Source organism: Pan troglodytes, chromosome 4, assembly GCF_028858775.2.
Source record: "Pan troglodytes isolate AG18354 chromosome 4, NHGRI_mPanTro3-v2.0_pri, whole genome shotgun sequence".
NCBI classification, from domain to species: Eukaryota; Metazoa; Chordata; class Mammalia; order Primates; family Hominidae; genus Pan; species Pan troglodytes.
In genome coordinates this window covers 141,103,359-141,123,864 of record NC_072402.2, presented here as the reverse complement: position 1 = coordinate 141,123,864, position 20,506 = coordinate 141,103,359, and the positions used below count along the sequence as shown (strand labels likewise).

Below are 20,506 nucleotides of genomic sequence, written 5' to 3'. Positions count from 1 at the left end.
TTAAATATTGTATAAAATTATCTTCAGGCTATAAGGTGTATATGAAACAAAAAATGAATTTCCTATTTAGACTTGGGTCCCATGGCCGAGATATCTCATTACAATGCAAATATTCCAAAATCAGAAAAAAAAAATCCAAAATCTAAAACACTTTCAGTATTAAGCATTTCAGGTCATGGATACTGAATGTTTATCTTTAATTTCTTGTTCTACTTTGTTTAAAAAAAAGGGGAAAATAGTAATTCTACAGATGAATAATAATTGCTAATGATGAGCAAATACTTCCTATGACCCAGGAATTCGTCTAAGCACTTCACATATATCAAACTGGTTTAATCTTTATAAATCAGTACTATTATTATCCCCATTTTACAGATGATGGAAAAAGGCACAGAGAGTTAGCCTGCCCAAGGTTACATTCCTTTTAGTGGTGGAGACTGTATTTGGCCTTTATAGTCTGGCTTTTAACTGCTACACTATATCAATGCATTACAGGTATAGTTTATACATACACTAAAGAAGACATGGAACTCCAGTCAGTGGGCTCATAAAAGCTTTATACCTTCATCAAAAGATTAGAAAATAAATGTTCAATCACAGGTTTTAGGTTTCAAAAGTTTCAAAAGTTTAAAGTTTGCAAGTTATCTTTCTTAAAATTATTTCCTTGTTTTAACTAATTTTTAAATTAAACTCCAGTTCAATCACATCCACTAGAAGGCTTCACTTTCTACAAAGGGGTAGGTAAAGGTGATGATCTTAAATACCATACTGGGAGTTGGGATCTGTGTAGCACTAGAATCAAGAGTTATTGTATATACTTGAGAAGGAGCACAGCCTGATTTAGTTGATGTTTTGGAGGGGTAATCTGGCAGTACAGCTTGGATTATTTTAGTGGGAATGGAGATGACAAAACATGAAGAGAATGGGAGAACTCACTTGGGTAATATATCAGTTTCTGAAATCAATGTATCAAGTGGTTTGGTTATTAGTCAGGCTTAAGGTTTTATTGGCCTTAGGACATAGTCTCTAAGACCATATATTATCTTCATTCATTCATTTAACCAACACCCACTGAGCACCAACTATGCACTAGTGATACAGGGGTGAACAAACAGACACAGTCCCTGCCTTTGCAGAACTTATGTTCTGGTGGGTGATACAGAGAAATAACAAATGAGGGCACAAATAATGAACTATCATTGTAATGTGCTAACAAAGTATGCAGAATACTATAAGAACATACAATCAAGAATCTAATCTAGTTTATTTTTAAAAAAAGTGGGGGGAGCACTCAGATGTTTAAACACAAAACAATAAAAATGAGGATCTTGAGGGTTATCTGTACACTTTTTATTAACCCATTTGGCCACAACAATAACCCAGTAAAAGTGATTTTACATCTAGTTAACTAGTTGACTCAATGTTATTATAACCCTGTAATGTATTTGTTGGGTGCCTGCTATGTAGTGGGCTCTGTTCCAGGAGTGGGACATAAAGCTATGACAAGATAGATCAGGTCCTTGCCTTGATTGAGTCTGAATACATCACCTTCATTTCCACCTCTGCTTCTAAGACAATCAAATACCTTCCCACTCAGATAGGGATTCATCCTATTTCTTGTAGTAATTATAAGTTCCCAGGGTTACAGATTAGTAAATGCCATACCTAAAGACTTAGGATATTGTGCATAAAACACTTTCAATAGTGTCTGTCAGACAGCAGATGCGCAATAAATGTTGACTTTCGTTAGAATTGTGTTATTATTATAATGCTAAATCTCACGTCCTTTCTGGCACACTGGAGTTCATCTCTTGAATTAAATTCCGTAAGCACATATTGTAAGTAGTCTATCAGAATTGATATACTACTTCATGTTAATGATTGAGATCAGTGAGGAAAACCACTTTAATATTGTCTAATTCCTCTCTTAATGCATAGGAGCCATGTGAACTTAGACAAGCATCAACCTCTGTAAGCCTGTTGTCCTCATATTGAAAAATCGAATAACAATACCTATCTCATTTAATTGTCAGCAAAAGTGGGCAGCAGAAGAGTGGGGATCAATAAATGTTAGCCACAAATCATAACTATTTGTATTACTCTGAAAAAGAGGGGTTAACTTATAGTTTATGCATGCTTCCAAATGAATGTGAAAGACTAAAGAATGAGAATTTTTTTGCTATCAAATTAAAAAATTAACAGGCACATTTAGATCACTGAAGAGAGAAATTAGGATACTTTTTTTTTTTTGCTCAATTAAAAACGTTTTCAATGGCATATTTAAAACTATGTATTCTTCCCCATTAAGATCTGCAGAGAAAAAAAATGAAGGGAGAATAATTGGGAACTCTTGTGAAATCATAAATTATTTAAGCAGAGTACCTACCACTAAGGATTTGAGCATGTATGAGCGATGAGGTGGATTCTTAGAGCAGAGATTCAGCAGTGAGACAGGCTTATGGCATGGGGAGATGTGTTCTATTAGACAACTGTATTGTCCCCTTAATTATATACATATATATGTATATAATATATACGTGTATACATATGTATACATACATGTATATATAAATAGAATTCTTAGTTATTTTAAGCAGTGTACAAGGATAATTATTAGCATGGGCTATTTAACTCACTTTTAAAACGTGTAAAACATTATTGTAGGGTTGGGTCTTGATTTGTTTCCCATGAAACTGTTGGTAGTTTAGAGGCCAAATTAACGAAAGACATCTCATTCTAGTGCTTGAGGCTCAGAAATTGGAAAAACGGGCAACTAGGTCAAGTAGTGTTCTCATAGCCTCACAGATGAGCATCCAAAGCAAGGGCCTCCTTCTAGTTGACTTGTGCCAAGGGACAGGAGAAGCAGAGTCTGCCTTCTGGGTCCAGAAGGGGGTTTTGTTAACATGGAGTTGCTCAGCGCCCTTCATAAAAATTCTTCTGGCTGAGGGTTCTACGTTGGCATACGGTTGGTTCCCTCTTCTTTTCCGAGGTGGCGAGTATCTCTTCCTTTGCCAAGATGGCGGCTCCAGAATCCTCTGGAGGCGGCCCCCGTAGATCGTCTCCAGACAAGAGGCTTGCTGAAAGCCTACTTCTTTCTTTTCACATCAGACAATGCACAGGGAACCGTTTACCTTTGAGAACCAAGGAAGGACGGCTTAGGCTACCCGCGATCGCGAACCTTTGCCAAGATGGTGGCCGCGGGGACGGGCTGGCGACACTGTACCCTACCAAGATGGCGGCGGGCGGCTTCCGGGACGCGCTTCCCCAATCGTCTTCAAGATGTCAGAGCAGGGGGAGCCGCCGTCAGTCTGAGCGCGGCGGGAGGTGAGAGCGTGGCTGTGGCCGAGCGCCCGAGCAGGATTAGGTGGAGCTGCGGCAGCCCCCGCCCGTGTCAGGAGCTGGCAAGCGATGTCACCTGTGGGGGCGCAAAAGTTACCTCCCCAAACCCTAAACCCACACAGCACAACCTTTCCCAGAGTCACAAAAATCATAATCTGTGCCGCACAAGGTAGGAGGCTCGGTCCCGGCATCGTCCAAGCCTTCCCGACGCGGCGAGCTGGGGAAGGGAGCTGGGGCGGGGGCTTCCCGCACGGGCACCCCTCGCCCCACGGCCCTCTCCTTTCTCAGGACGGACCACGAGTTCCCTTCCCCTTGGACTGAGGGGGAAGCTCCTAACAGGAACATCTATAGGGAGTTGAACGCTGGCATTTTAAAGCTGCCTGTATTTTGTTTTATTTGTAGGGGCAGGGGTCCTATGAACGTGATAGGGTGAGCAACGCACAGAGTCTAGGGCAGCAAATGTCAAGATTCGGGGGTGGGGCCTGCACCGGGAACTTGGACGCGGGCCCTGGCAGGGGTGGAAGAAGAGGTCAGGAGTTTCGGAAGGGGGGCTATACTTCGCCAGCAACTTACTATTTCGCCTGCAACTTGCTTTTAAGCCTGCCGCCCCCTGCTTTCCTTAATCATAATAATAAAAAAAAGTGCAAAGAAATCCAGCTCGCTGGAGGTTTTGCATTTGGCGTGCAACTTCCTTCGAGTGTGAGCGCATTGGGCGGGAGGGGTGGGGGTTGAACTTGGCAGGCGGCGCCTCCTTCTGCCGCCGCCGCCTCGCAGACTCGGGGAAGAGGGTGGGGGACGGTCGGGGCGCGGGGGAGGGTGGGTTCTGCTTTGCAACTTCTCTCCCAGTGCGAGAGCGCGGCGGCGGCAGCTGAAGACCCGGCCGCCCAGATGATGCGGTGGTGGGGGACCTGCCGGCACGCGACTCCCCCCGGGCCCAAAGTACGTATGCGCCGACCCCCGCTATCCGGTCCCTTCCCTGAAGCCTCCCCAGAGGGCGTGTCAGGCCGCCCGGCCCCGAGCGCGGCCAAGACGCTGCGGCATCGTTTCCGTGCAACCCCGTAGTCCCTTTCGAAGTGACACACTTCACGCAACTCGGCCCGGCGGCGGCGGCGCGGGCCACTCACGCAGCTCAGCCGCGGGCGGCGCCCCGGCTCTTGTGGCCCGCCCGCTGTCACCCGCAGGGGCACTGGCGGCGCTTGCCGCCAAGGGGCAGAGCGAGCTCCCGAGTGGGTCTGGAGCCGCGGAGCTGGGCGGGGGCGGGAAGGAGGTAGCGAGAAGAGAAACTGGAGAAACTCGGTGGCCCTCTTAACGCCGCCCCAGAGAGACCAGGTCGGCCCCCGCCGCCGCCGCCGCCACCCTTTTTCCTGGGGAGTTGGGGGCGGGGGGCGAAGCGCGGCGCACCGGGCGGGGCGGCCACGCCAGGGGACGCGGGCGTGCAGGCGCCGTCGGGGCCGGGGTGGCGGGGCCCGCGCGGAGGGCGTGGGGGCAGGGACCGCGGGCGCCCCTGCAGTTGCCAAGCGTCACCAACAGGTTGCATCGTTCCCCGCGGCCGCCGCGCGGCCCCTCGGGCGGGGAGCGGCCGGGGGTGGAGTGGGAGCGCGTGTGTGCGAGTGTGTGCGCGCCGTGGCGCCGCCTCCACCCGCTCCCCGCTCGGTCCCGCTCGCTCGCCCAGGCCGGGCTGCCCTTTCGCGTGTCCGCGCTCTCTTCCCTCTGCCGCCGCCTCCTCCATTTTGCGAGCTCGTGTCTGTGACGGGAGCCCGAGTCACCGCCTGCCCGTCGGGGACGGATTCTGTGGGTGGAAGGAGACGCCGCAGCCGGAGCGGCCGAAGCAGCTGGGACCGGGACGGGGCACGCGCGCCCGGAAGCCCCGACCCGCGGAGCCCGGCGTGGGGCGGAGGGCTGGCTTGTCAGCTGGGCAATGGGAGACTTTCTTAAATAGGGGCTCTCCCCCCACCCATGGAGAAAGGGGCGGCTGTTTACTTCCTTTTTTTAGAAAAAAAAAATATATTTCCCTCCTGCTCCTTCTGCGTTCACAAGCTAAGTTGTTTATCTCGGCTGCGGCGGGAGCTGCGGACGGTGGCGGGCGAGCGGCTCCTCTGCCAGAGGTAAGAAGCGAGGCGGGAGGGGGCCGGGGCGCGCTCGCTCCCCCGAGGTGCCGCTGGGACCGGAGACAACTCGGGGGCCGCCGCGGGAGCCTACAAACTTTTATTAGCCTCGGGGAGTGGGGGTGGGGGGCTGGCAAGGGCCGGGCGACGGTGACGAAAGGGCAGCGCGCGGGTGACAGCGCTGGCCTCTTCCTCTCCCTCCGCCGGCGTCTCCTGGCCGGGCCGAGGGGGAGGAACCTGACCTCGGACGGCGAGCGGAGCCCTGTCGAACTGCCGGGGGCTTCGAGCCTCTCATTCCTCGCGGGAATCCTGGCCTCTTTTCTCCCCCCAAGTGTCCCCTTTCCCTCCAAGGGGGTCGCCCGACACCCGTTTTCGTGGTGAACGCTAAGCCGCGTCTGAATTTTACTCGCCCGAATATTTGCACGCCACCCCGGCGCGCCCGAGCGCGAGCCCGGGCTCCGGGGAGGCCCCGGCGGCGCCTGGCTTGAGGAGGGCGTGCGGGGCGCGTGAGGGTGCACACGCGGGGGCTGACAGCCCGCAACTTGGAGACTCCGGCCGGGGCCGGCGTTATCTGTTAGAAGTGGGCGTGTCGGAGAGATAACTCAACAGGTCTGGACGTACTTCTCTTTTAACCTCGCACTTTTTTCTCCCCTCCACCCCCGCCCCGCAAGGGCTTGCTCTTTAGCGTTTGTTGTTAATTCGCGCCTGAGGTTTCTAAGTGGCCCCTTTTAGAAAAAGACCCCCTGTAACCGTAATGGTTTTGTGCTGCGATTTTTACAAGTGCTACTTTGACGTTTGGGGTTGCAGACTTGATAATTGCAACCTTGTAATACCACTTAAGACCCTCTGGCATGGTTCATTAGGGCCAATTAATGTGGCTGGGTTATTTGCAACTTAAACTGGGGGATAATGTCGCTTGAGGGAGCGTTTTCGTTTTAGGAAATATTGTTTTGGTTTCGGGTTTGAAGGCAGCTGTCAAAAAAGCGGCATGGAAATTCATTGGGCTCCATTCGATACCTCGTGTTTAGAGATCGTTATCACCTCAGATAAACGGGGCAGAGAGGTGGGGAGATAAGCAGTTTACCCTCAAGATTTGTAGTGGCAAGTCCACACCCCTCTCTCTACCTTCATATTCACTTTTCAGTGAGGGCCAGTGACATTTATGCTGCCTAACGTCATCGCATAGGAAAAGTTACCTTTTATTGGACGGGATTTGACTACAGTGTCCCAAATGCGCTTCTCCGTCTTAGCCCATCTCTTAAAACACCCTGATTAACGATATACTAACAGTCTTACTCTCTTGAGAATAGGCTGAGAATTGGGATAGGTGAAGGTTTGGATAGGTGAAGGCAGAGAAAATTATTTTGAACATTTTACTGGATACAGTTATACCTGAATTTATATGAATGTGATTTTACGGTTCTGTGTTTTTCCATTTTTCAGTACTTCGATATTTGTTTGGAAAGGAAAGAACTTAGAGATGTAATAGCATTTCATATTGAGGATCTCAAGCAATGTAAACAAATGTAGCTTAATCTAGATGTTTTTGTGAGTTATAAGGGTCAGCTATATTTAAGTTACGTAAGCTAACAACGTAGTGAGAAGCTACTACACCTTCTCTTCTGCTCTTTAAAATCTAAATTTTAGTTGGCCTATATAAAGTGTATCTCATTTCATATATCCAAAATTTGGAGGTAGGCACATCCAGTCAGAAGTATGGGTTAAAAAGCCTTTTCCCAGCCTGTCGGAAGATAAGCAGATCAGCATTGTTTATTTTTCAAAGAAAACGTGCATGGTTCACCAGTTGGTTGTACTCAAAGGTTTGGATGTGTGACTAGCTGGTAGGAGGGAAATTTGGAAGTAATTAGGGATTGAGAATTCTAGCATAGTATTTATCAAATGTTATATGTATTGGTTCTCAGAAAAGCAAACAGCCGTGATTGAAAAGAGGTAGGAATTTTAATGATCACACTTCCTTTTTTTGAAATTAAATACTTTGACATCAACTTGAACCTTCAGAATAATCAGATGTAATGAATTATAATGTCTGTGATTAACAAAGCTACACGTTCAGTGAGCGGCAGGATGAATAGCCAAGCTTAGTTCGATACACTTTTGCCCTCAGCTGTGCAAATGGATTGCATTGTACTTTTAAATGTGGCATGCTGAATGGGAGCAGGGGACATGGCTTTTTATTCTGGAAGATAGAAACTACTCTTCTGGTAACAAAGAATTTGATTCGGAGTTAACTAAAAGGTTCATTTAACAAGCTGCCTCTTACTAATCGGATCAGGAAGATAATGTGACTTTAGAGCTTATGATGTTTTCCCCCCGTTTTTGTTTTTTGTTTTGTAGTTGATATTCACTGATGGACTCCAAAGAATCATTAACTCCTGGTAGAGAAGAAAACCCCAGCAGTGTGCTTGCTCAGGAGAGGGGAAATGTGATGGACTTCTATAAAACCCTAAGAGGAGGAGCTACTGTGAAGGTTTCTGCGTCTTCACCCTCACTGGCTGTCGCTTCTCAATCAGACTCCAAGCAGCGAAGACTTTTGGTTGATTTTCCAAAAGGCTCAGTAAGCAATGCGCAGCAGCCAGATCTGTCCAAAGCAGTTTCACTCTCAATGGGACTGTATATGGGAGAGACAGAAACAAAAGTGATGGGAAATGACCTAGGATTCCCACAGCAGGGCCAAATCAGCCTTTCCTCGGGGGAAACAGACTTAAAGCTTTTGGAAGAAAGCATTGCAAACCTCAGTAGGTCGACCAGTGTTCCAGAGAACCCCAAGAGTTCAGCATCCACTGCTGTGTCTGCTGCCCCCACAGAGAAGGAGTTTCCAAAAACTCACTCTGATGTATCTTCAGAACAGCAACATTTGAAGGGCCAGACTGGCACCAACGGTGGCAATGTGAAATTGTATACCACAGACCAAAGCACCTTTGACATTTTGCAGGATTTGGAGTTTTCTTCTGGGTCCCCAGGTAAAGAGACGAATGAGAGTCCTTGGAGATCAGACCTGTTGATAGATGAAAACTGTTTGCTTTCTCCTCTGGCGGGAGAAGACGATTCATTCCTTTTGGAAGGAAACTCGAATGAGGACTGCAAGCCTCTCATTTTACCGGACACTAAACCCAAAATTAAGGATAATGGAGATCTGGTTTTGTCAAGCCCCAGTAATGTAACACTGCCCCAAGTGAAAACAGAAAAAGAAGATTTCATCGAACTCTGCACCCCTGGGGTAATTAAGCAAGAGAAACTGGGCACAGTTTACTGTCAGGCAAGCTTTCCTGGAGCAAATATAATTGGTAATAAAATGTCTGCCATTTCTGTTCATGGTGTGAGTACCTCTGGAGGACAGATGTACCACTATGACATGAATACAGCATCCCTTTCTCAACAGCAGGATCAGAAGCCTATTTTTAATGTCATTCCACCAATTCCCGTTGGTTCCGAAAATTGGAATAGGTGCCAAGGATCTGGAGATGACAACTTGACTTCTCTGGGGACTCTGAACTTCCCTGGTCGAACAGTTTTTTCTAATGGCTATTCAAGGTAAGATCAGTGTTTTTCTGTTTCTTAAGAATGGTACATTTAAGGTAGATTAATAGATGTAAATCTTCATTGATTTATATGTGTTCTCTAAAGATTCATGTGCTTTTTTATATGAATAAGTTTAAGTGGCCTTTTGAAAGTAGAAAAGGTAGACAACCTAAGTGACATCTGTACGTAACCATTTCAGGTTTTTTCCTTAAATAGTGGTTTTCAGTATCCCATTGGCCAACGGTGAGGATTTTATTTAACATTTTTAAAATAATATTGCTCATTAACAGATATCTTAAGGAAAAATTATATAAATTCAGGAGAGTATAATGTCTCATAATATCATATTGTGTTGTGCATGGTCATTCAGCTGTTTTAGAATATGTTCTTATATTACAATAAATGATACCCTTACTTACATAGTCAAAAGTTGTGCTGCCTTATTTGTAAATTCGTTAAGTGTTAGCTTGAGATTAAAGAGTTAAAAGCAGAAGTACTAACAAAGAGCCCTATTCTTCAAACTGAATCTTCTGTTAAAGAATTTGAGTTTTGAAATTGCTAAAGCAATGCAGTGAACAGTGTACCAGACCATAGTATTAGACACAGGTCTTGCTCACAGGGTTCTTGCTATAAAGTAGACAAGTTATGTCTGCCGATCAATCTCTTTAAGAGAGGAATTGGTGCCAACATGGTGCAAAACAAAATTTTACTTTCAAATGTTCCTGCAAGTTCTCAAGTTGATAACTGGTGGCCAAAATTGTTAAGCTTCAATTTTCAGCTTTCGTTTGATTTTTCTCTTTTTTTTACTCAGTCGTTTATAAGCATACTGATATTTTTGTCTGACCCAAAAAGGTCAGAAAATGGAATTATCAGAAAAAAGTTCTAAATGTAGATATACGTGTTGGTAGGGGTGAATTTCTCTACCCCGTAACCTCATCCCCAATTCAGATAAATGCTAGGTTTTATATCCATTTTAGTTGTGAAGGAAAATATAAAAATGTGGATTGTAGTGACACAAGATTGATTAATCAGCGGGTTTTTTTAAAAGAAGACATGGTAGACAGTGATTTATTTGTACGTAACTATTGAAGTTTTTTCTTAAATGTTAGTGATATTCATCGTTCCCATTAACTAGTTATTCAGATTTTTGAAAATACTTTTTCTGTGAAAGCTATCCTAACCTGGAGGATGTCTCTTTTCTTTCCTCTGTACTTAGGAAGCTTTTCTTGTTAGGGAAATAATTTAGACTTAGATTTAGGCTATGTTCTGTTCTTCTAAAAGGCTTAGTTGTCAAAAAAAAAAAAAACAAAAACAAAAAACCAAAAAACCTTGGTTCTTACATGTCTTAATGTGAACTACCTCCTAATCTATTGTGTAAATAATTATCCTTTATTTAGAAGAACACTACTTCAACCTGAGTTGAAGGTTTAAAATCTTTTCAGTAAGGAGATTTGAGATGTTTATTATTGCATAAGCTGTTGTGTTTTAAATGCTAAAAGACATGCTGTGTTTTAAAATTTTCAATTGCAAATTTTTGGCAATAGAATTCACATACTTGGTTTTCTTAAAAGAGTTAAGTACGGTTGATTTGACTAAGCTATCTGTAGGAAACTCTTAAATTGATTTATAAAACATGTAATTATACAAAGAAAAATAAAACATCTTAGGAAACTCTTGGGGATTATTAATGGATTTTGCCCTGATAATCATCATGGCATGGTTTTCATTTTCCTTACTATAAAGAAAAGGCAAGGGACAAAACTTATTTTCCATTTGCTATGAACTTTTAAACCCTATAAAATCTGGGATATAGAGTATAAGTAGATGAACATAGTTACTCTTAAATCACTAAAGGTGATTTTAATGCTTTAACTTTTATAGTACTTCATGACATAAAGTATCTTTATGTATTTTTAATTTGGGTCCCATAACCTTATGGAGGTAGTAGGCAAGGCAATGATGATGTGGCTCTTTAGAAGTTCTTTAATATCAAATGAAATTATTATTTTTATGCCAATCTGTGATTGGGATATATAATCAGTAGTCTGTGTCCTAACAAGAAGGTATAATACTTTATACAGGGTATTTTGTTAATATTTGAAGATTTTATACCTTATGGCATTAACTTAGCACTGGGAACTATGATTACCCAAAACAAAGCTTCATCCAAATAAATTGAAACAGTGTTTCTTTTAAACCATCATTGAATTAGTCTATTGTTTCCAAACAACAGCCCTGATATAGCTAAAATTAGTTGCTTTCTCTTCTCTATATGTTACATGACTGTAGCCAAACATTTGCTATGACCAGTGACCCTGAGTGATCAGCAAATAATCAACACATTGAGACCACAACTTGAATACTGACCTTCTGACTTTACGTAGAAAAATATTAAATGCCACTAATAACTTGAATTCCTTTTAAATTAAAAAAAGTTATAAATTGCAATTTGACTTTTTAAAATGCCACCTAAAATTGTTTTTATCAGAATACTTAAAAAAAAATATCCTCACTTTATTCTCTGGGGGTGGGAAGAGGCAATTCCTTCCTTCCACCACAACATTGAATTATCACATAAAATTGTAAAATTATGAATATTATGATTGAGCTTAGTAAAGCATTTTCTAAGTTCATTTATAGTAAAACAAGAGAAACCTTATTCTCAAAATCTATTCTTTAAGTAAAACAAACTAGTCATTCTAACTTAATATGCTTTTAAAAATACTGAAGTTCAGTACAATTAGCATAAACTTAGTGACGAAGGCACATTTCTGCATTATTTGATTTTCAGCCTTGTTTCATTTAAGCATTAATGACAGAGGTAGAGAACAGAAATGGTTTTAGGTGGTATTAGAGCTTTTATTGGGATTATGTTGAAATTTTAGTGTTAAAAAATTGTTCGTATCCTGAAGGGAGGGATTATTGGAGAGAATGAATGATGTAGGATGAACTTGTAAATTCAGTTTTCGGCAGAGTCTAGGGCTCTGATGATTGGCACTTAATGAAGCTACTAAAATTTATGTAGATTTTAATGTCTCATTAGTAATCGCATCTGTATCTGGTTTTATAAAAGTAATGAAATTGAAGACCTGTACAAATACAGAATGAATGAAGCAAATTCTGCTAACATCATGTTGAATGTTTTCTCAGATAAAGAGGAAATACAAAGAGAAGAGATTTGTTTTGACTGTGATTTACCCTCACCCCCATGGATACTTTCTTTACTTCCTACCTTTTTTCTTTTTCTTTTCCTTCTAAAGATTCTGGCAATGGGTGTTTCAGTGTTTTTTAAGCTTAATATTTCTGGTACTCATTTATGTAAAGTGATTTCTGAATGTTAAAGGAGATTTCTTTTTAAATATATTTTCACTTATTTTTAGCTTTATGATGAGAATCTTATTTTTTAAATCTGTAACTTGTTATGGCTACATGATTAGTAAAAAAAGTTTTTAAAACACACTGTGTATTCAGGTGTGTCATTTTAGTGTGAAATGACTAATACAGAAATATGTGACTAGCATGTGGTCAGATTTTATTGAAATTACTTACGATGTTTCTATGGCTAGTCCCCTTATATTTTTATAATTGGTAACATAATTCATATGTTATTTTGGTCTTGTCTATTTGTGTTACATGTATTTTAGTCTGACCACTTTTGCTACTTATTTAATGTTTATACATTTTATGAAAGACTTATTCTGAAATATACCTTGCATAAATGTAGGTTAAATGCAAATTGTATTAATAGTGAAATGGATATGTGGGTAGAGATCACTTTAGGGGCCTTTTGAGATTTAGTGAAGGAAAGATTGGATCAAAAGGGTTTACTTTAATGTGACTGCCTAATGTGAAAGTCGGAACATCTGCATTAATTGGTTAGTTACATAAATCTCAGTCTACTCTGGCCTGCAGGTGATTGAAACAGCCCAGGAAATCTTAATTTACATTAAGCTTAGACAAGGTCTGAGGCTTAGTTCTTAAAGCACATTCTTTTTTACTTTAATGATTATTCCTAATTTTAATGAGCAGTGGGTTCTCATTGTGTACTAGTACTTAGGTGGACAAATTAAATAAGCAAAATAGGTTTGTGCTGAATAGCATTTACCCTTCTGAGGACATCCTGGTAATATTTTCATCAAGAGTAATTGTGTAATGCAATATTTACAGGTATTTGCCAGATTAATGGGCACTTGTTTTCATATTTCTGAGTCATGGAAAATATACATTGATGATTCCTGTTGCATAAAGAGTTTTCAAGAAAATTTTGTTGAATTAAGCTATAACTACAAAAAAAAATCCATTACATATTGACCTTTACAAAGGATTTTTAAAAGCCCATGCTGCCTTATTTCTGCAGCTTCAGAGAGCCAACTGCTCTTATTTTCTTCTGGCATATTCTATTAATACTTGGGTTTTGTATTTTTCAAGTAAATAAAATATTCCTATTGAGAATTTCAATTTTAAAAAAGAAAAGATCTACTAAGTGTTCCTTTCCCTGTTGAATTATGTGTGATCATTTCTATGCTAAACTAGATTAGGGTGTGACTTGTGATGGTGATTTTTGTTTATTTTACATATTAAGAAAGAAATAGAATTTTATTGCAGTTCAAAATTATTTGTAGACAGTGGTTTTAACCCCCAGACACCTAATTGTGACAGGTTGCTTTCCTTAGTCCTCAATACTGTTGTAAATGTCTCTAAATACAGAATTTCCAGTGGAGTTCATGAATTAATTGGGGGTGGAGGGTGAAGAGGGAGGAGCAACAGAGATGTGGGATGCTATAGATAAGTTTAGGAATATCCAGATCAGTTCTGAAAACTAACAGTTTGGATCAACTGTCATGAATTAGAGGTTTAAGAAAAGAAAAATTTAGGACTATAGGTACAAGGGAATGCATCAATCAGAATTACAATTTAATTTCTTTTATTTCAGGTAGAAATCTAAAACTGACCATGGCTATATAAAACTGATTTTTGAGTTATGTTGTTTCTTACTATGCTTTATTATCAAAAAAGGATAAAATGCACATTTTACTTGAAGATTATTTTAGCTAAGATTAAGTTCATATTTTTCCCATTTTTATTTAAGCTGCTGTTTAATAAATGAAAATCTAATGACTTGAATGTAGTCGACCTAATGTCCTAATGTTGATATAATCATTTCATATATCATAGTGCCCTTTTACAGCCATTGTCAACTGACTGGAGAGCAACCCTTTTCTTTGGTAATATATTTCTATGGGTTATGTATTTTTCTGCTGGAATATTGAGAAAATTAATTTTTCATAATATGCCGAATAAATTATGGGGTTCTGCAAGTGCTAGACAGTCACTTAAACCATTTATATTGCAATACATTCCTTAAATTCAGTATTTTGAACGAAAGTGTGTTATCCCCGAATTTTATCACTTGGCCAATTTAAATATTAATTACATCCCAATAGAGCTGCATGCTTAAACATGCTTTTTCAGAGTAACCCAAGTATTAATTTCGAGTGCTTTAAAATATTTTTTCTTTTTAGCAAGTTTCAACAAGATTAATCCTGTCTATAATGCAGCAAGTTCAGTGAAAGTACCTGTTGTTTTAGAATTTTTTTTTCATTCTCACTGTAGGGCACCAAAAATATGTATAAGGGGAAAAAAGTTTTAATGATATGATTAGTTGTAAATGTTTACACATTATCTTACGTTGAATTTTTATTTTTGTAACTAATAATTTGAGAGTTCAATAAGTATGCAGTGTTTAAGACATACAGTTTGTTGCAAAAAGTGTTAACTTACTATTTCTTTTTACAATAAAATTAGCCTTTATTCTAGTTGATTTCATAACTGTCCATAATATTTGGCTGTGGCTATTATGAAAGTATATTTGATAGCCAAATTTTGAAAGCTATTATGAAATGATACAATTCACTACATGATTTATTATTTCATGCTGGTTGGGGCAGTGCTGTGACTTATGATCATGTGACCTTATGATTGTCACATGCTGAACACTAAAGCTCTACCAGTTTGTTATGGACACTGTTTTACTTTATGTTATCGTTTTAATGTTTTCTTTTATAATTATTGAGGATAAGAGCTTCCTTAATTTTAAGACTATTTAAATTGCAGATTTTGCTTTTTTATTTTTTTAACCATCCCTTCCAAAGAATTTGATTTAGATATTCAGTAGTAGAAACAGAAGAAAAATACTCAACTAAAAGTCCAAAGACCTAGTTTCTAATGCTAAGGGAGACAGTCCATGGCCTTGAACTAGGTACTTTGGAGTCAAAAATACTTTCTTTACAACTGTGTTTGAATTGTTTTCAAAACACCTGTGTGTGTGTTTCTAAAATTCCACAATCCTTTTAACCCGTCAATTTGATGAGGGAAGTAATTAGGGTAGGGAATGGTATAACAAAGTTGGTTCTTTGACATTTTCTTTATAGATTATCGAATGTAAGACAAATAGATGTGAATGCAGATTTGGTGTTTTTATAAGATAAGGATTTAAAATAATGTAGTTGGTGATATATAAAAATAAACTATTGCTGTTGTTAGCACCCGAGAGGTGGGGCTCTTGGGTTCTCAGAGCTTGTTTTCTATGTTCATTACAGTTATTTTAGATTAGAACTTAAAAGAACTTGAGAGTTTCCCTAATTCTACCCCCTAATTTTTTCGAATGAGAAATTGAGATCCATAGAAAGTGTTGAGGTAAAGATCACAAAACACTTAATGAGCGGTGTTGCCAGTTTGAATATCTCAATTCTTAGTTATCTAAGTTCCCCGGTAGGCTTCTTTAATTATCTGGGTCTCTTCTAGACATCTGGAACAAATAGTTGATTGACATAATACAGACTAGCCACATATTTTATAAGAGTTACTTTTGACTCATTTAGATTTTTAAAATATACAGTGTCTGTATTCTTCCCTATTCATTTTGTTAATTTTTTTTAACCTAATAATGATTAAGCACCAATTATGTGACAGCACTATGCTAAGCACTTTGCATGCATTCATCTCATTTAAATCTCAACTCTGTGAAAGTTTTTATTCTAGTTACTGTATTAAGTCTCAATTCTGTCAATATCCATGAAGCACAGAAGGCAGCTGTTATTTACCTTAATTTTACAGATGTGAAAACTAAAGGCATTTAAAGAGAAAAAGAAAAAAAAAAAACAGGAAACCTTAACACTTATCTGAAGGGAAATATTTAATATTGGGTATGTTAGTTCCTCATGTATCTTTAATAATTTTTGTCAACAGCGAATCTTTAAATAAAATATAAAGGATCAGGCCTCTGCTCTCCTGCATATATTTGTAAAGTCACTTACTGCTTTTTGTCACAGTTTCAATTTCTGTAAAATAGTGAGAGGGTTTTTACCTGACAGGATTTGTGCATGTACGTTTACTTTGAAAATTAAAAAGCATTAGGCCAGGCGCGGTGGCTCACGCCTGTAATCCCAGCACTTTGGGAGGCTGAGGCGGGCAGATCATGAGGTCAGGAGATTGAGACCATCCTGGCTAACACGGTGAAACCCTGTCTCTACTAAAAATACAAAAAATTAGCCGGGCATGGTGGCTGGTGCCTGTAGTCCCAGCTACTTGGGAGCCTGAGGCAGGAGAATGGTGTGAACCTGGGAGGCGGAGCTTGCAGTGAGCCGAGGTTGCACCACTGCACTCCAGCCTGGGCGACAGAGCGAGTCTCCGTCTCAAAAAAAAGAAAAAAAAAAAAAAGAAAAGAAAATTAAAAAGCATTGTAAAAATGCAAGGTGGAATTTTTAAAGCTCTGCCAAGTCCACTTAGCTTAAACCAGCATGACTCTCATTGGCTAAGTACGTTATGACATCTGTGACTGTGGTGTAGGTATTTCCTATAATCAAGAATCTTTTAGGGTCTGCTATGTGCAATCCCTGAAGGGTCATGGATCGCAGTTTCATAAAGACTACTGTATTTTAAAGCCTTCAAATGCCAAGGTAGTATCTTCACAATGATTTTTTTTTTCAGTTTTATTATTTTTTGAAAGCGCCTTCGACAAAGTTTTCAGTGGATTTTGTTGAGGGATATTAAGTATGCCATCTACATAATAGCCATAGTGATAACTCCAACCACATTGTTATATTTTTATTAATAAATGCTAGAGTATTCTCTTTCTGGTATTTCCTATTCTGATATTTTTATATAATCAAGTATGCAAAGATTCTTTGTCATTGGAAACCTTAATTTGCCTGAAAATGGGAATGAAATTATCAGGTTTAAAATTTTTTTACATTTATTACATTTATTGAAGCTGTCTGAAAAAGCTCTTGAGTATATTGAATACCAAAATTTATCCTAACTGCATAAAGTTGGGAGGATTGTGAAACTTGACTGCACTGACTTGTTTTCTTTATTGATCAAATGGTTGAAAAAAACTTCAGTTAAACAAATTTGATGTATTAAACCAAAGTTATAAAAGCAGAGGAAAGCATAGAATTATTAAACGTCAGTTTAAATTGGTAAACATACCGATGTAGAACCTAAGTTTGTAGGCAGCTTTCTTAGATGGAAACTTAAAAAAATTTTAATCAGAACATTATGTGAAATTTGTCGTCTGGAATTCAGCTGGGTTTATTAAGGACAAAGTGTATGGCTATAAAATAGATTGAGTTTTTTTTTTAAAACAGAAAACCCAGAATAAATGTTCTAAGTTTCCACCTTAGGAGGCTATGTATATTGCTCCTCTTTGAAACTGCCTTCAGAACCACCTTGTAAGCCATAAAAGAAAATCGGACACATTGCACTATAGTAACACCTAACTGTTCTTGCTCAAAGAAAATGTATTTATCCCTTAGCTTTATTTGTGTGACTCCAAATCATTTGAGTATTGCCAGATATTTAGAAATTTAATCCTCTCTCGAATGATAACATTTATTTTCTTTGAGGGTTTTTAAAAGAGCCCACATAGATATTTCTACAGAAAATGTTTAATTCTGTTTTGAATATGCCTGGAATAAGTGAATAGCTTCCCAGGGTGACTATTCTGAAATGGGTGATGCTTAGTGGTTAAGTTCTGATTTGTGTTTTCTTGAAGTTATTAAGGAACTTTATGCTAACAGTTTATATATTCCCTCTTCTTGGCATAGTAATGAAGTAATAGAGACTATTCACCTCTAAGCCTGATTTTTTAAATAAGTGTTTATTTTATGTTTAAGTAAGGTAGGTCTGCTTTTGGCTTGGACTTGAATTTGGCAATAGCAGATATAAAGTAAACATAATGTGAATTCCTACAACAGTCTCCCAAACAGTTTAATTTCTCATTCATACACATTTCCCTTAGTGTACCAGGGAATTAAGTATCTGATTATCAGTATAGCAAGAACAACTCAAGTATACTGAAGTTATTTATACTCATAAAATAGTTTGAGTTATAGCTACAATATAAAATTCATATATTTTTGACTTTTATTCCTCACAACCTGAAAAAAACCTCTGCGATTACTGATAGTACTTTTAAAAACTAAATGAATTTTGTTACTACTATTTGCTAAATTTAGTCATGTTTACTGTTCAAAAAATGCTAGATTAAAATGGATCCTAATCTTTGAAATGATGAAGACATGTGTAGTGGTGTCAAAAATAGGATATTCATTTTGTAACTATTCTGTTAGTGCCGAAGTTCTTAGAATTTCTTTGTGACAACAGCCTGCTTAAGAACTTTAGATTTTTTAGAATTGTACTAAAAGCAAACTGTTTTCTTGGATATTTGTTCTTTCTCCCCAAAAGATGATTTATAAGTTTTCAGAGCTAAGAAATGGGAAGGAAGAGCCATCCTAGCATGGCAGGTAATGTTTTACTGCTAACAGGTTTTCTCTGCACTGCTTTATTAGCCTTGAACCTCTTTGTTCTGTCAGCTGGGAGGCTGGTAGATTTTCTATTAGGTAGCAAATGCTTCTCATCCCTAAACACATATCATGGGCTGGTGTTAGTGCAGTCTGTGGATGGGCACTACATTTTTAATCAAGAAATGTTTTTGAAGGAAAGAAAAATTGGTGAAGTAATTTCTAATTCAGTATTTTAGGGATGAGTGACCTTTTAATTGATAATGATATTTAACAGAGCTGTACAGTGCTTTGGGGGTCCCACAGACATGTTTAAACAAGAAAACAGTAAATAAGGAAGCCAGAAGGAAAAGTTATAAAACTATTAAGAAAGAAAATGAAAATTCTAAACTTCAATTCTGGTGCCTGGCTAAATTTGATTTTTGTATGCCTCAGTGTTTCTCTATGGACACTGGGAAATCAATAAGCAACCTAGCTACGTTATTATGTTCATAAGTGGAAGAACTAAAGAACTACAAAGACATGTTCTAGGCCAAGAATTCTGGAGGTAGGTAGAGTGGGAGGTTAACTAGATGATCTCCAAGGTCCTTCTAATTGCACTTGGCAGCAGCAAGCATTTATCAAGCTAGACACTAGGCATATGGAGATGAAGAAGATGAAAATCCCCAGCAGCATGGAGAGCACTCTGATGATAGTCATCCCTGCCTCCCCCTCCCTCAGTTTGCTTTTTGAAATGTGAGCTTGAAAGATCTCAAACTCCTTCCTGGGAAGACATAACTGAAACTTCATGGAGGAAAGTGCACGAATGAATGAGAAACAAGATTTGATTCAACTATTTGGAATAAGAAAAGGGGCAACAAGGAGTCTGAAACAAATGAAAGAAAAGATGGAAAGAATTAGTTGACTAGATGAGGACTGAGTACATAGGAATGAGCCAACAGGAGACTTCAGCAACTAATGGATGAAAGTATTATGTGCATGCATGTTGTCATCAAATATCACATGATACAAGACAAGGAGAAAACATGACTTTCACCATAACCTCAGTTTGTGTACCCTAGTTGCAAGATATTTTTTTCTTCTAGTCACTTAAGAATATCCTTATTGTCTAGGAGAAATAATCCTCTTTCTGGGCTCCCCAGTGTATAAGCCCAAATCTGAGGAAAATTTACCTGAAATGTTCTTTCCCCAGATACCCACATGGTTTACTCTCTCATTTAAATGTCAGCTCTGTAAAAGAGATCTCTGACTGCTCTATCTGAAATAGTAGAATCTTTCACAGTCTTTCCTTCTTCTTGACATCATCTATTTGTGTCTTATCTGCTCACCTGCTACAATGTAAGCTCCATGAGAGCAGTGATACTGTCTGCCTTGCTTACTCCTGTATGCCAGCGTCTAGAATAGTGTCTAGCACATAGTAAGACCTCTACAAATACATGTTGAATACCTAAATAAACAAAATTTAACATATAAACCAAAAAGATATATAGGAATGGATTATATTTCTAATCTTTCTCGAGTGAGGAAAATGTCAGCAGATACTGAATATCACTGAGAGAGAGATGATAGCCCAGGTTATCTTCCCCAGATAGAAATAAGCCTTAAGACTGACAGATGTATATGAATACAGAGAGTATACATAAAGAAGATGTATTTTCAATTGTCAGTCTCTAAATTTGCTTTAAGACTTCGAAATGGATTGCTTTTCATAATTTCTTA

The 20,506-nt window shown here is 39.3% G+C and overlaps 1 protein-coding gene across 6 annotated transcripts in view; it reads left to right on the top strand.

The window, feature by feature from the left end:
* Positions 1–20,506, top strand: part of NR3C1 (nuclear receptor subfamily 3 group C member 1) — a 155,739-nt gene that overhangs the window by 26,073 nt on the left and 109,160 nt on the right. For 2 of the 6 annotated variants that reach the window (XM_063811548.1, XM_063811545.1), the window contains exons 1-2: positions 5,306–5,444; positions 7,800–8,996. In XM_063811548.1, the coding sequence (XP_063667618.1) occupies positions 7,813–8,996 (1,184 nt within the window). In that variant the 5' untranslated portion in view covers positions 5,306–5,444; positions 7,800–7,812. Of the gene's footprint in view, positions 1–4,136; positions 4,279–4,572; positions 4,669–5,305; positions 5,445–6,031; positions 6,054–7,799; positions 8,997–20,506 lie in introns of those variants that run through there. The other 4 variants (XM_063811546.1, XM_009449876.5, XM_009449877.5 and 1 more) reach the window with 4 other exon arrangements.